The following is a 13,430-nucleotide window of genomic DNA, read 5'->3' on the forward strand; positions in this document are numbered from 1 at the left end:
GGGAAGTGAGCCAGAAGATGGGAGTTTCTCTTCCTCCCCCCACCCCTCTCTCATTTCAAACACATGAAAATTTAAACTGTTGTTTAAAGAGCTCTGTGTGGCTTCTGGGAGAAGCAAGACAGGTGGGCATGGTCAGAAGGGGCAGGACGTTCTGGGCAGAGAGTGGAGAACCCAATCAACCACTGGGACACTTCCCGCTGGAAATACGGGAGCCTCCAGGGGACCAGGGAGACAGCCCAGCCCACGTGGTTCCAGCCACCGGGCCCTGGGGAGGGGCTTTACCAGCGTCTCCCCGGAGAGCACCTCCAGCAGTTTGATGAGCATCCGGCCATCCCGCAGGTCCTTGTAGAGGTCCGTGATGCGGCAGGATGCGCGGGCCAGGTGGGAGTTCACCCACTTCGTAAAGGTCTTTTTCTGAACAACTTCCCGCTCATCTGGATGGGGAGAAGAGCCCTGGGTGAGGTGCCCAACCCTGGCAGGGGCCATGTGACACCTTCATCCCACCAGGGTCTCCCCACCCCACTTCCCCAGGCCTGGCAGGGGCATTCATTCGCGATGCATCCCCTCACCATCAGGAGAAAGCAGTGGCATCACTCCCCCACTACACTCTGTGCACAGCCCCAAGACTCCTAGTGCAGCCATCTGCCTCCCTGAGCCAGTCAGAATACTCTGGACTCTTGCGCTGGTGAGCTAAGATCTCAATGCCACATCCATCCCTCTCTCTCTCTGCCCCTCCCTCCTATACCCCTCCATCCACCCATCAGTCCATTCATCCACTCCTCTACCCACCCATTCCTCCATCCATCCCGCACACCCAACAAATATTCCCTCTCAGCCCCTCCCCTTCATGCTGCCCCTTTTGCCTAACTCCCAGTCATCTTTTAAGAGTCACAATAGGGGCTGGCACTGTGGCATAGCGAGTAAAGCCGCCGCCTGCAGCGCTGGCTCCCATATGGGTATTGGTTTGAGACCCAGCTGTTCCACTTCTGATCCAGCTCTCTGCTACAGCCTGGGAAAGCAGTAGAAGATGGCCGAACTCCTTGGGCCCCCTGCACCTGTGTGGGAGACCCGGAAGAAACTCTTAGCTCTTGGCTCTGGATCGGCACAGCTCCGGCTGTTGTGGCCAGTTGGGGAGTGAACCAGCAGATGGAAGAGCCCCCCCACCTCTCCTCTCTCTCTGTAACTCTTTCAAATAAATAATCAAATCTTAAAGTAATGTCTGTAACAGATGAAACACACAAAACAGATAACATCTAAAAGAAAAAAAAAAGAGAATAAACAGCGCTTCTCAGGAGAGCTTTTCCTCACTCTTGCCTAGGGTGTCCTGACTCCTGTATTCGCATTTCTAAGTATCAGGTGAGCTAGTTCTTTCTTTCCTGCAAGACTGTAGGCTCCCTGAGCCCAGGCAATACTGTCTTATTCGCCTCCCTGTCCTGGAGCCTGCAGGTAGTAGGGGCCCCCCAGCTGTGCCGTGCTGATTGCACCAACAGTTCTTCCATTCCCACAGTGTGACAGGCCTGTGCTAGGCCTGATGACACCTGGACGTAAACCAAACAGCTTGCTCTCAAGGAGTTGCTGGTGGATAGAGGAGAAGCACAAACAACAGACCAGGCAGAACAGGCAGAGTGTGATCCACATGGGGTTAAGGCTTGGGGCAGGGGCAGTCCATTGCATCACACCATCCTTGTCACCCCCAGAACGGCTGGCAGGAGGTCCCTGGGAAGGTGACGTCATCTTCCTGCCTGTGATCAGCACCTGCCCACACTAAGCTCCTGGCCCTGCTGTGCAGTTCAGGTTGGGGCTCTAGGGTACCTCCACGTAAACAGACGTCAGGGCTGGAGAGAGCACAGAGCAAAGGGAGGGACAGCACAAAGCAAGGGAAGAATCGTGGTGAAAGGGAGATGGAAAAACAAACAATATCCACACAGCTGCAGCCAAAACCAAACAAGATCCATACAGCTGCAGCCAAAAACAAACAGGACTGATACAGCTGCAGCCAGGTGTTCGGTGCAATGGTTAAGATGCTGTGTGGACCCGGCTGCCCCTCTTCCAGGCCAGCTCTCTGCTGTGGCCAGGGAGTACAGTGGAGGATGGCCCAAGTACTGGGGCCCTGCACCCCATGGGAGACCAGGAGAAGCACCTGGCTCCTGCCATCGGATCAGCGCAGTGCACCGGCCACAGTGCGCCTACCGCGGCGGCCATTGGAGGGTGAACCAACGGCAAAGGAAGACCTTTCTCTCTGTCTCTCTCTCACTGTCCACTCTGCCTGTCAAAAATTAAAAAAAAAAAAAAGATGCTGTGTGGAACGCCCACATCACCTATCTGAGTGTCCAGTCTAAGTCCTGGCTCCTCTGCTTTGGATCCAGCTTCCTGCTCATGTGCACCTGGGAAGTGACAGACGATGGCTCAAGTACTTGGGTCCCTGCCACCTACATGGGAGACTTGGCTCCTGGTTCTGCCTTTCAACAGCTTAAGCCTGGCTGTGTGGCCATGTGGGGACCGAACCAGCAGATGAAAGCTGCATAGCTGTCTCTATGCCTTTCAAACAAAATACATTTTAAAAAGTGTTTTCTTCAAAGAGACAAAAGAGAAGCAGTAAGCCTTTGTTCCACTTTTTAAAAAGATTCGTTTTTATTTATTTAAAAGGCAGAGTTAGAGACAGTAAGAATCAGGACTCGGACCAGCACCCACATGGGATGCTGGCACGGCAGGCGGAGACCTGCTATGCCACAGCATCAGCACTTCCAGAGGTTTTATGATCAGTTTGTGACCAGCGGCTCCTGAGGACTTGGGTTTGAAGATTCAGGCAAGAGTTGATGGGGCAGGGGCAGGGGCTGGTGCTGTGGCATAGCGGGTAAAGCCGCTACCTGCAGTGCTGGCATCCCATATGGGTGCTGGTTCAAGTCCCAACTGCTCCACTTGTGATCCAGCTCTCTGCTGTGCCCTGGGAAACAGTAGAAGATGGCCCAACTCCTTGGGCCCCTGCACCCACTTGGAAGACCCGGAGGAGGCTTCTGGTTCCTGGCTTCAGATCGGCACAGCTCTGGCTATTGTGGCCAACTGAGGAGTGAACCAGTGGATGGAAGATTTCTCTCTCTCTCTCTGCATCTCCTCTCTCTGTGTAACTCTGACTTTCAAGTAAATAAATAAATCTTTAAAAAAAATAAGAGAGTTGATGGGCAGAGGGGCTGAGCTGGGGGTGCTGGAGCAGCCCTTGGGATGGTGCTTGGGGGCAAGGTCACAGTCAAGGCAGACCTGAGCAGTCCAGCCAGGAGGGAGGGTCGAGGTTGTGGGAGCAGTCCAAACGGTGGCAGGGGTGGCTTTTTAAATAATTAAGCATCTGATTTCACACCACGAGAGGGGAGTTGAGCCAGCGCATAATGCTGGCAGCTCCTCAGGCTCACTCCTCCCTGCTTCGTGGCTATTTTCGTGTTAGGAACTCGGAACTTCTATTCGTCTGTTGATTCACTCATTCAGCGAATGCTGATTGTACACCCGGCGGCAGCACCCAGGCTCCGGGTGGAAGTGAGGGATTCACGGACAAGACAGGCACGTTCCCTGTGTCACACAGCCTCGGTGACAGATGCCACGGGGCTTTGTGCTGTCCTTGAAGAATTCCACAGCACTCATCTGAGTAAGACTCCCGAGGAGAGGGGCCGTACGCCAGCTGCCTGCACAAGTCTCAGGATAAAGAAAGTGACCGTGGCCTTCACTGGGTCTAGGCCTCTGGGCACAGTTTCAGAGTGGGGAGGGGGGAACCCTGACCTTGGGCCCTTCTGTTGACAGCAGGTGCAGCAGCTCTGCTGGTGTCAACGGCTGCTTCGGCAAAGCCAAGCTTGCACTGTCTTGTCACACTGGACAGAGAGCAACCCCATGTACTCTGCACGTGTGCAGATTTGGCAGGGCCAGCCCCCGCCCCCTAGAGCCCTCTTTAAGTGGCTCGTCTCTCCCTTTGGCTGAGGGGCTGGCATTTTTGGTGCCCTGAAAAAGCCAAAGTCTTTTCTCCCTTCCTCTTTTCCCGTCATCCAGAAACCAGAATTTCACCCCTGAGCGCTGAGAACTGTCTAGGCCTGGAAAAGGGAACGGACGTGCTGCCAGCTGGGGACACGAGCCTCAGCCCTCAGCTGCTGGGCTGGCACACACACAGCTAGCTGAGGACTGTAAAGTGCCCTTGGGCCTTCCCAGTCACCATGGTTTCAATGTCTCCACCAAAGTTCACATTGCAACTTAACCCCCAAACTCACATGGGGATGGGAATTGGAGGGGGCGCCTTTGGGAGTTAATTGGGATTGCACGGGACTGGTGGCTTTCTAGGAAGGGGAAGGGCCAGCATTGGCCTGGTAGCTAGGATGCAGCTTGGAAGCCCGTGTCCTGTATCAGCGTATCTGCCTTTGAGTTTTGTTTTCACTTGCAATTCCAGCTTCCATTAATATGCATCCTGGGAGGCAGCTCTAAGACTTGGGTTCCTGCCTTCCCTGGGGGAGACCTGGATTGAGTTCCAGGCTCCTGGCTTCAGCCTGGCCCGGCCCTGGCTATTGCAGGCATTTAGAATGGGAACCAGTGGCTGGAAGATCTGAGTGTGTGTATGTGTGTGTGTGTAGGGGGGTGTTTCTCTTTCTCTGTCCCCCACTCCACACGAGGCCCTCACCATAGGCCAGCACCACACTCATGTACCTCCTAGCATCTAGAACCATGAGGTCAACAAGTTTCTATACCTTATCATCACGTGGGCTACTGCATTTTGTTAGAGCAACAGCAAATGGACTAAGGTGCTTGTTTTGAACCCACAAATGATGCCTTCCGGAGTTGCAGGCTCAGATCAAGCAGGTGGTCCTAAAGGCTGGGGTGAAATGACCCAGAATCCCTAGCACCATAGACATTTGGCAGTGCTGAGATGAGAGAAAGATGGTGAGACGCTCATGCCGATCTAAGGAGAGGAGAGGCCGGGGTGGGGATAGGTTTCCATTTAGCTCGCTCGCTTCGGCGGCTTCCCATTGGCTTGCTCAGCACACTCCCCCCTGCGCAGCCCAGACACGCCTCTGTGCCCTGCAAGTGCGGGAGAGGCTGGCCTGGAGCCAGCTGGGCTGGGAGCTCTGGCAGTGTGGGCAGGAGCGGAGGTGGCTGTGCACCGGCCTACGGTCTCCAGGGCACCCACTATCCTGCACGGGGCAGGGACGAGGCCTCAGTGAGATGCTCCTGGAGCCAGGCTTTATTTCCAAAGACCTAACCCTGGCCGTGCAGGAATGGGCATCAGTCTGTCATGAACAGGGTCACAGGCTGTGCTGCCATTAAACCCAGGGCCTCTCTGTTTCTCTTCTTTCCGTTTCGTTTCCATGCTGTGGCTATGCTCATGCTCATTTGTGTGTCTTCCTTCCTGAACAGCTTGCACATAGAATTATGGTCTGGTGTCACAGCCGGGGGACTCTGCTTTTAAAACCCCCTTCAAAGGTGTCATGGAAGTCAAATATGCCCTTGAGAGCAAGTCCCTCCCACATGCCTCCACTGACAGGTGCGCTCACACAGGGAAGGCCAGGCGCACAGAAAGCCTGCAGCTGTGGAAGCTGCCACTGTCACTGTCACCGCCACTACCAGTTTTGGGCAAGGCCCCGTCCTCCATGCAGGGGGGCATGGCAGTTTGTTTTCATAACACAGATGCTGACGCTGGATACAAGGCCTGTAGAATAAATGCTCAAGATGCCTAAGGGGAGAGGGTCCTTTCCAGTTGGAATAGTTAGGGGGCTTGGAAAGAAAACCATTTTGGAAAGGCAGGGGGCAGGGGTGGGCAGGGAGTCAGTAACACAGAATGAGCCCAGCAGACAGGCATCAAAGGACATGTGAGAGCCGGCACTGTGGTGCAGCAGGTAAAACCACTGCCTGCAATGCCAGCATCCCAAACAGACTCTGGTTTGAGTCCTGGCTGCTCCATTCCCAACCCAGCTCTCTGCTATGGTCTGGGAAAGCAGTGGAAGGTGGCCCAAGTCTTTGGGCCCCTGCACCCATGTGGGAGACCTAGAAGAAGCTCCTGGCTCCTGGCTTCAGATTAGTTCAGCTCTGGCCATTGTGGTCATTTGGGGAGTAAACCAGTGGATGGAAGACCTCTCTCTCTCTGGCTCTATCTCTCTCTGTAACTCTGCCTTTCAAATAAACAAAATAAATCTTTTTAAAAAAATTTTTATTTATTTAAGATTTATTTATTTGAAAGTCAGAGTTAGGGGTTGGCGCTGTGGCTCACTTGGTTAATCCTCTGCCTGCGGCACCGGCATCCCATATGGGCGTTCTAGTCCCGGTTGCTCCTCTTCCAGTCCAGCTCTCTGCTGTGGCCCTGGAAGGCAGTGGAGGATGACCCAAGTACTTGGGCCCCTGCACCTGCATAGGAGACCAGGAGAAAGCACCTGGATCCTGGCTTCGGATCGGTGTAGCTCTGGCTGTAGCAGCCATTTGGGGGGTGAACCAACAGAAGGAAGACCTTTCTCTCCCTCATTGTCTAACTCTATCTGTCAAATTAAAAAAAAAAAAAAAGAGTTACACAGAGAGGAGAGGCAGAGAGAGAGAGGAGAGAGAGGTCTCTCATCCAATGGTTAACTCCTCAGATGGCCTCAATGGCCAGAGCTGTGCTGATCTTAAGCCAGGAGCCAGGAGCTTCTTCCCGGTCTTCCACACCTGGGTGCAGGGCTCCAAGGACTTGGGCCATCTTCTACTGCTTTCCCAGGCCATAGCAGAGAGCTGGACAGGAAGTGGAGCAGCTGGGTCTCGAACTGGCGCCCATATGGGTTGCTAGCGCTTCAGGCCAGGACATTAACACACCGTGCCACAGCGTTGGCCCCAATAAATCTTTTTTTTTTTTTTTTAAAGGCATATAGGGCCGGCGCCGTGGCTCACTTGGCTAATCCTCTGCCTGTGGCGCTGGCACCCCGGGTTCTAATCCCAGTTGGAGTGCCAGATTCTATCCTGGTTGCTCTTCTTCCAGTCCAGCTCTCTCTGTGGCCCAGGAAGGTAGTGGAGGATGGCCCAAGTGCTTGGGCCCTGCATCCACATGGGAGACCAGGAGGAGGCACCTGGCTCCTGGCTTTGGATCGGCACAGCGCCGGCTGTAGCGGCCATTTGGGGGGTGAACCAATGGAGGGAAGACCTTTCTCTCTGTCTCTCTCTTTCACTGTCTAACTCTGCCTGTCAAAATAAATAAACAAATAATTTAAAAAAAAAAAAAAGACATTTAGGTTGGATTCTAGAGGCAAAGGAACCACTGAAGCTGTGTCCAGGTCAGCTCCTGAAATAAGCCAAGGACTGACGGCAGGACCCCCACAGGTACCCAGACCTGCAGATGCTCAGGCCCTACATCATCAAAGACGGTGTAGTGTTTGCATGCAAGCTATGCACCTCCTCCAATGTACTGAGTCATCTCTGATGGCTTACGACAGCGAGTGCAGCCCAAGTGCCACGTAAATAGCTGTTGTCCTGCATTGCTCAGGCAATAACGACAACAAAAGGTCTGTGCCCGTTCAGTCCAGACACCAGCTTTTTATTTTTTCTAGTTTTGATCTGTGGTTGCTTGAGTCTGTAGATGCAGAATCTTCACATGCTGAGAGCTGGTTGTACCACTGATAGTAATGGCAATAATAAGACAAAATGTGTCAGATGACATTTCAAAAAAAAGCATGCAAAATCTACAGCAGGAAAACCATGAGAGTCTCCAGAGGCGCCAAGCTCAAAGAGATGGAACCATTCTGAGCTCTCAACCAAGAAAACTCAATATCAAGATGCCAATTCATTCTAAAGTAATACATATTTAATGGCATTTCAAATATATTGATATTATAAAGTCCAAATTTACAGGAAGTTAGAGAATTCAAAAAATCACTAGGAAAGGGCTGGTGCTGTGATATAGTAGGTTAAGCCTCTACCTGGAGGCGTCAGCATCCCACATGGGTGCCGGTTCGAGTCCTGGCTGCTCCACTTCCGATCCAGCTCTCTGCTATGGCCTGGAAAAGCAGTAGAAGATGGCCCAAGGCCTTGGACCCAGCACCCATGTGGGTGACCTGGAAGAAGCTCCTGGCTTCTGGCTTCAGATCGGTACGGCTCCAGCCAACAGGGGAGTGAACCAGCCTTCTGCTATTGAAACCTCCTTCTGCTATTTTTATATCATGAAAACATCTTGGAAGCTTATTGTCTTTTATTACTCTTATTCTCTGGAATTTTCCTAGCTATTTTTGTTTCCTTGTTTTCTCAATGAATTTTTTCTAAATATTTACTTATTTATTTGAAAGGCAGAGTTACAAAAATGCAGAGGCAGAGAGAGAGAGAGACAGACAGACAGACAGAGAGACAGACAGACAGAGAGCGAGGTCTTTCATCCACTGGTTCACTCCCAATTGGCCGCAACATCCAGAGCTGTGCTGATCTGAAACCGGGAGCCAGGAGCTTCTTCCAGGTCTCCCACATGAATGCAGGGGCCCAGGGACTTGGGCCATCTTCTACTGCTTTCCCAAGCCATAGCAGAGAGCTGGATTGAAAGTGGAGCAGTCAGGACTCAAACCAGTGCCCACATGGGATGCCGCCACTGCAGGTGGCTTTTTTTTTTTTTTTTTTAACCAGCTTTGCCACAGTGCTGGCTCTAGTTTTTTCATCTTCTATATTTTCCAAGAAATTGCTAAAGACCTCTTATACAGCATAGCAGAGTACAGACTTACAGTAAAACCGTGTGGTACTACCTTAGGAAAAGATGGACAGACTAATTAGGATGAAGAGAGTCCCAAGTACAGGCAGGCATCTATAGGTCACACAGGTGGTATTTCACCCTTTATGAAGAGGGAATGTAGATTGTTCTGTATAGGATGCTTGTAAGACCTAGCCAGCCAGCAGGAAAAGTAAAATTCATACCTCATACTCCAGGATAAAATCTGTCTGAGTCAAAAATGGAAATGCAATAAATGAATGTAAAAATAGCCAGGGGCCAGCACTGTGGGTAAAGCCATCATCTGCAGTGCTGGCATCCCCTATGGGTGCTGGTTCGAGACCCAGATGTTCCACTTCCGATCCAGCTCTCTGCAATAGCCTGGGAAAGCAGTGGAAGATGGCCCAAGTGCTTGGGCCCCTGCACCTGCATGGGAGATCTGGAAGAAGCTCCTGGTTCCTGGCTTTGGATCGGTGCAGCTCCGGCCATTGTGGCCAACTGGGGAGTGGACCAGCAGATGAGAGACCTCTCTGCCTCTCCTTCTCTCTCTGTATAACTCTGAGTTTCAAATAAATAAATAAACCTTTAAAAAGATAAAACTGCATGCACACACAACTGGCATGTAACATGGCCCTCGATCAGTTTAAATAAACTACATATAAAATGTATTTTTGAGACAACTGGGACATTTTGAATATCAAGTGAATATGAGATTATATCAGGGAATTACTGTTAATTTTATTAGGCATAATGATGACATTATGGTTAGGTGAGAAATGTTGCTTTTCAGAGACACGTGCTCAAATAATTAGAGATAAAATGTCACGAGGGTCTTTCATTGACCTTAAAAATACTTCGGACCACAAAACAGGTGAACGTGGCAGAATGTTAATGATTGTTACGTTTAGGCAATGGTTCACGATGGTTGTGTGTCTACTTTTTTTGTGCATTTGGAATTTTTTATACCAAAAGTCAAAAAGGAAAAGATCCCAGGCCCTTGTGATTTGCTGGCCAGACAGGCCAAGAGCAACAAGCCTGATAAAGCCATGTGCTGGCAAGGCTGTGGGGAAAACGCTCATACACTGAAGAGCGTGCGACTGGGGCAACCTCTGGGAAAGGCGATTTGGCCAGAACGCTCTTGCCAAACCAGAATTGATCAGAATTCCACATGCACGTACTCTCAGATGCAGTGGCTTCACTTCTAGGAATCTAGCCTGCAAATACACTTCTATGTTTGCAAAACAACCTATGACATACTTATTCATGGTATTTTTGAAACAGCAAAAGATGGGAAACGATATAGATAGCCACCAAATAGAGGAGCAATTAAAATTAGATGTTCAGGGGCCAGCGCCATGGCGCAGTAGGTTAATTTTCCACCTGTGGCAGGGGCATCCCATATGGGCTCTGGTTCAAGTCCCGGCTGCTCCTCTTCCAATCTAGCTCTCTGCTGTGGCCTCTGAAAGCAGTAGAAGATGGCCCAAGTCCTTGGGCCCCTGAACCTGCTTTGGAGACCTAGGAAGAAGCTCCTGGCTCCTGGATTCAGCCATTGCAGCCATTTGGAGAGTGAACCAGCAGAAGGAAGACCTTCCTCTCTGTTTCTCCCTCTGTAACTCTACCTCTTAAATAAATCTTTCAAAAAAATTTAGATGCCCGTACATTAGAATGCTATGTACCTTTAAAAACAAACAGAAGCTGTCTGTGTATTAGTGCAAAGTAATCTTTGAGGTTAGGTGAAAAAGAAAAGTATCGAGTGATATGCAGTAAAAACAAAACAAAACAGACCCAGTGAAAAATCAATGCATACCATTAGCATAACGTATTCCTGGAAGGAGCTACAAGAAGCGGTTAATCAGGGCGCCTGCAGGACTGGTGGCAGTAAAACGTACGATTTGCCCTTTAATAGCTTTCGAGTTTCACCCCCAGGGTGTATATATTATTCATTCAAAACAGAAATAAATGTTTTGCTTTTTCTAAAGAAAATATGGCATGCTGCCTGCTCCCTGAGATAGCCAGTTCCTGTTGTGTCCCTTCCTTGCCTTCGGGGTTTTCACAGGCAAAGCACAAGCATCCTGAACCTCCTGAGCCCACAGGACAAGTGAAAGTGAGGAAAGGAAGCTGATGGGGCTGGAGGGCTCCCTCCCCCCACAGACACAAAATGGGCAATGCAGGCCATGGTTCCCCAGGGTGTAGAGAGACGCTGCCTCCCCAGCCACCACACAGCTCCCGGATTCTCTCAACTTCCCCCATGGAGGCTTTGAGGCACAAGCGTCTCCCTCAGGGTCACAGCTTGCCCCCTTCCTTCTGCAACACCCTCTCCAAGCTCCCTCTCCACTCGTCCTCCAGCAGCACCGGCCCTGGAAACAGCTTCGCCTCCCTGCTCCCATGGGCACTGGAAAAGCGATCACCAGACATTCCCAGAAGAGCTGTCTGACAAATAGGAACCTGCTCCTATGCCAATGGTAGCGTCGAAATGCCCTATCTTTGAAGGAGCTGAGTCTCCCAGTCCTAGGCTCATCTATTTATTCATCCCATGGCCTCTTCTGATATTCCATGAGTGCTTCATAAATCTCCTTTTGTCTGTTACAAATTTGCTCTGGGGGGACATGCATTTGGTGTGGTGGTTAAGACATTGCTTTTGTGGTCGGTGCTGTGGCATAGCGGGTTAAGCTGCTGCCTGCGATGCTGGTTCAAGATCCAGCTGCTCCACTTCTGATCCAGCTCCCTAAGGAAAGCACTGGAAGATGGCCCAAGTGCTTGGGCTCTTGCATCCACATGGGAGGCCTGGATGAAGCTCCAGGCTCCTGGCTTTGTCTTGGCATAGCTCTGGCCATTGTGACCATTTGGGGGAGTGAATTAGCAGATGGGAGACTGATCTCTCTCTCTGCCTCCCAAATAAGTAAATAAATAAAAATCTGCAATCAAGAACAGAAAATAGCAACCTAAATAATCAACAGCAATTATTTAATTTTTCTAGTACATCAATGATGATATTTAACAAAGCTATAGAACAACCTCTAATGACAAGCAAGAATATTACAGGTTGACTATCTCTTATCCAACATGCCTAGGACAGCATGTGTTTCTGAGTTTGGGGTTTTTGAGTTTTGGGATATTTGTACAGACTTACCTAGCTGAGCCATCTCTAATCCAAAATGCTTCCAAATCCTAGTACTTTTTGGTCACTGTCATGGTGCCCATAAAGTTCAGATTCTGGAACATTTTTGATTTTGGATTTTTGGGCAAATGATGGACAATATGTATAATACACTTTAAAGGAAAATTCCAGTTATAAAACCACGTGCATGATAAGATCCTAGCTTTGTAAACTCATACAAAGTTAATGGAGGGGCTGGCGCTGGGTTAAGCCTTAGCCTTCAGTCCTGGCTGCTCTACTTCTGATCCAACTCCCTGCTAATGTACTGGGAAAGCAACAGAAGATGGCCCAAGTCCTTGGGCCCTTGTCATGCACATAGGAGACCCAGAAGAAGCTCCTAGTTCCTAATACTGGCCTTGCACAGACCTGGCCATTGTGGCCATTTGGGGAGTGAATCAACAGATGGAAGAAAATCTCTCTGTCTCTCCTTTTCTCTCTGTAGCTCTACCTTTCAAATAAATAAATAAATGAATGAATCTTTAAAAAAGTTAATGGAAAACATGCATTATGGAAAAAACTATGCATGGATTTAAAAATACTCAAGGGGCCAATGCTGTGGCACAGTGGGTAAAGCCACTGCCTGCAGTGCCGGCATCCCATGAGTGCTGGTTTGAATCCTGGATGCTCCACTTCTGTTCCAGCTCTCTGCTATGGCCTGGGAAAGCAGAAGATGGCCCAAGTCCTTGGGCCCCTGCACCCACGTGGGAGACCCAGAAGAAGCTCCTGGCTTCTGGCTTTGGATTGGCCCAGCTCTGGCTATTGCAGCCATTTGGGGGAGTGAACCAGTGGATGGAAGACCTCTGTCTCTCGCTGCTTCTGCCTCTCTGTAACTCTGCCTTTCAAATAAATAAATAGATATTAAAAAAAATTCAAAAACTATCCTTAAGTCCATTTTCCCACAAATTTTTCAAAAGATTTAAAAAATTTAAATTTATTTGAAAGGCAGAGTGACAGAGATAGAGGGAGATATAGAAAGAGAGATCTCCCATCCAATGGTTCATTCCTCAAACGGCCACAACATCTGGGGCTGAGCCAGGCAGAAAACAAGAGCCAGAAACTCCAGTCTGGCCTCCCATATGGGTGGCAGGGCCCATCATATGCTGCTTTCCCAGGTGCATCAGCAGGGAGCTGGATCAGAGGCGGGACAGCTGAGACTTGAACTGGTGCTCTGATATGGGACCCAAGCAGTGGCTTAACCACTGTGCCACAATGCCGGTCCCTTCCACAAACTCTTTGAAGGACCCTCATGTGCATAAAACAAAGCTAAATTTGAGTCTTACAGCTGAGTGGTAAGCTATGCATGACTGTTCTCTTTGCATACCTGTTTTCTCAACTTTCGGCAATGAACATGTGTTATTTTTATATCAAGCAACAGATGTCACAGAAAAATAGGATATAAAACTCATAAACTGTGAAGATTACATGATGAAAAGTTTAAAAGGTAGTCTGCATTTTTTAAAAAAAGATTTATTCTTTGAAAGGCATAGTTAGAGAGGGAGAAACAGAGAGATTTTCCATCTTTTCATCTGCTGGTTCATTCTCCAAATGGCCACAACAGCCAGGACTGGGCTTGGTGGAAACCAGGAGCCTGTAACTCCATCC

The 13,430-nt window shown here is 49.8% G+C and overlaps 1 protein-coding gene across 1 annotated transcript in view; it reads right to left on the reverse strand.

The window, feature by feature from the left end:
- SPTB (spectrin beta, erythrocytic) overlaps positions 1–13,430 on the reverse strand; it is a 76,435-nt gene that overhangs the window by 52,151 nt on the left and 10,854 nt on the right. Inside the window, exon 2 of the mRNA XM_062181783.1 lies at positions 283–434. Within this exon, the coding sequence (XP_062037767.1) occupies positions 283–434 (152 nt within the window). The remainder of the gene's footprint in view (positions 1–282; positions 435–13,430) is intronic.

The sequence above is a fragment of the Lepus europaeus genome, chromosome 22 (assembly GCF_033115175.1).
Source record: "Lepus europaeus isolate LE1 chromosome 22, mLepTim1.pri, whole genome shotgun sequence".
NCBI classification, from domain to species: Eukaryota; Metazoa; Chordata; class Mammalia; order Lagomorpha; family Leporidae; genus Lepus; species Lepus europaeus.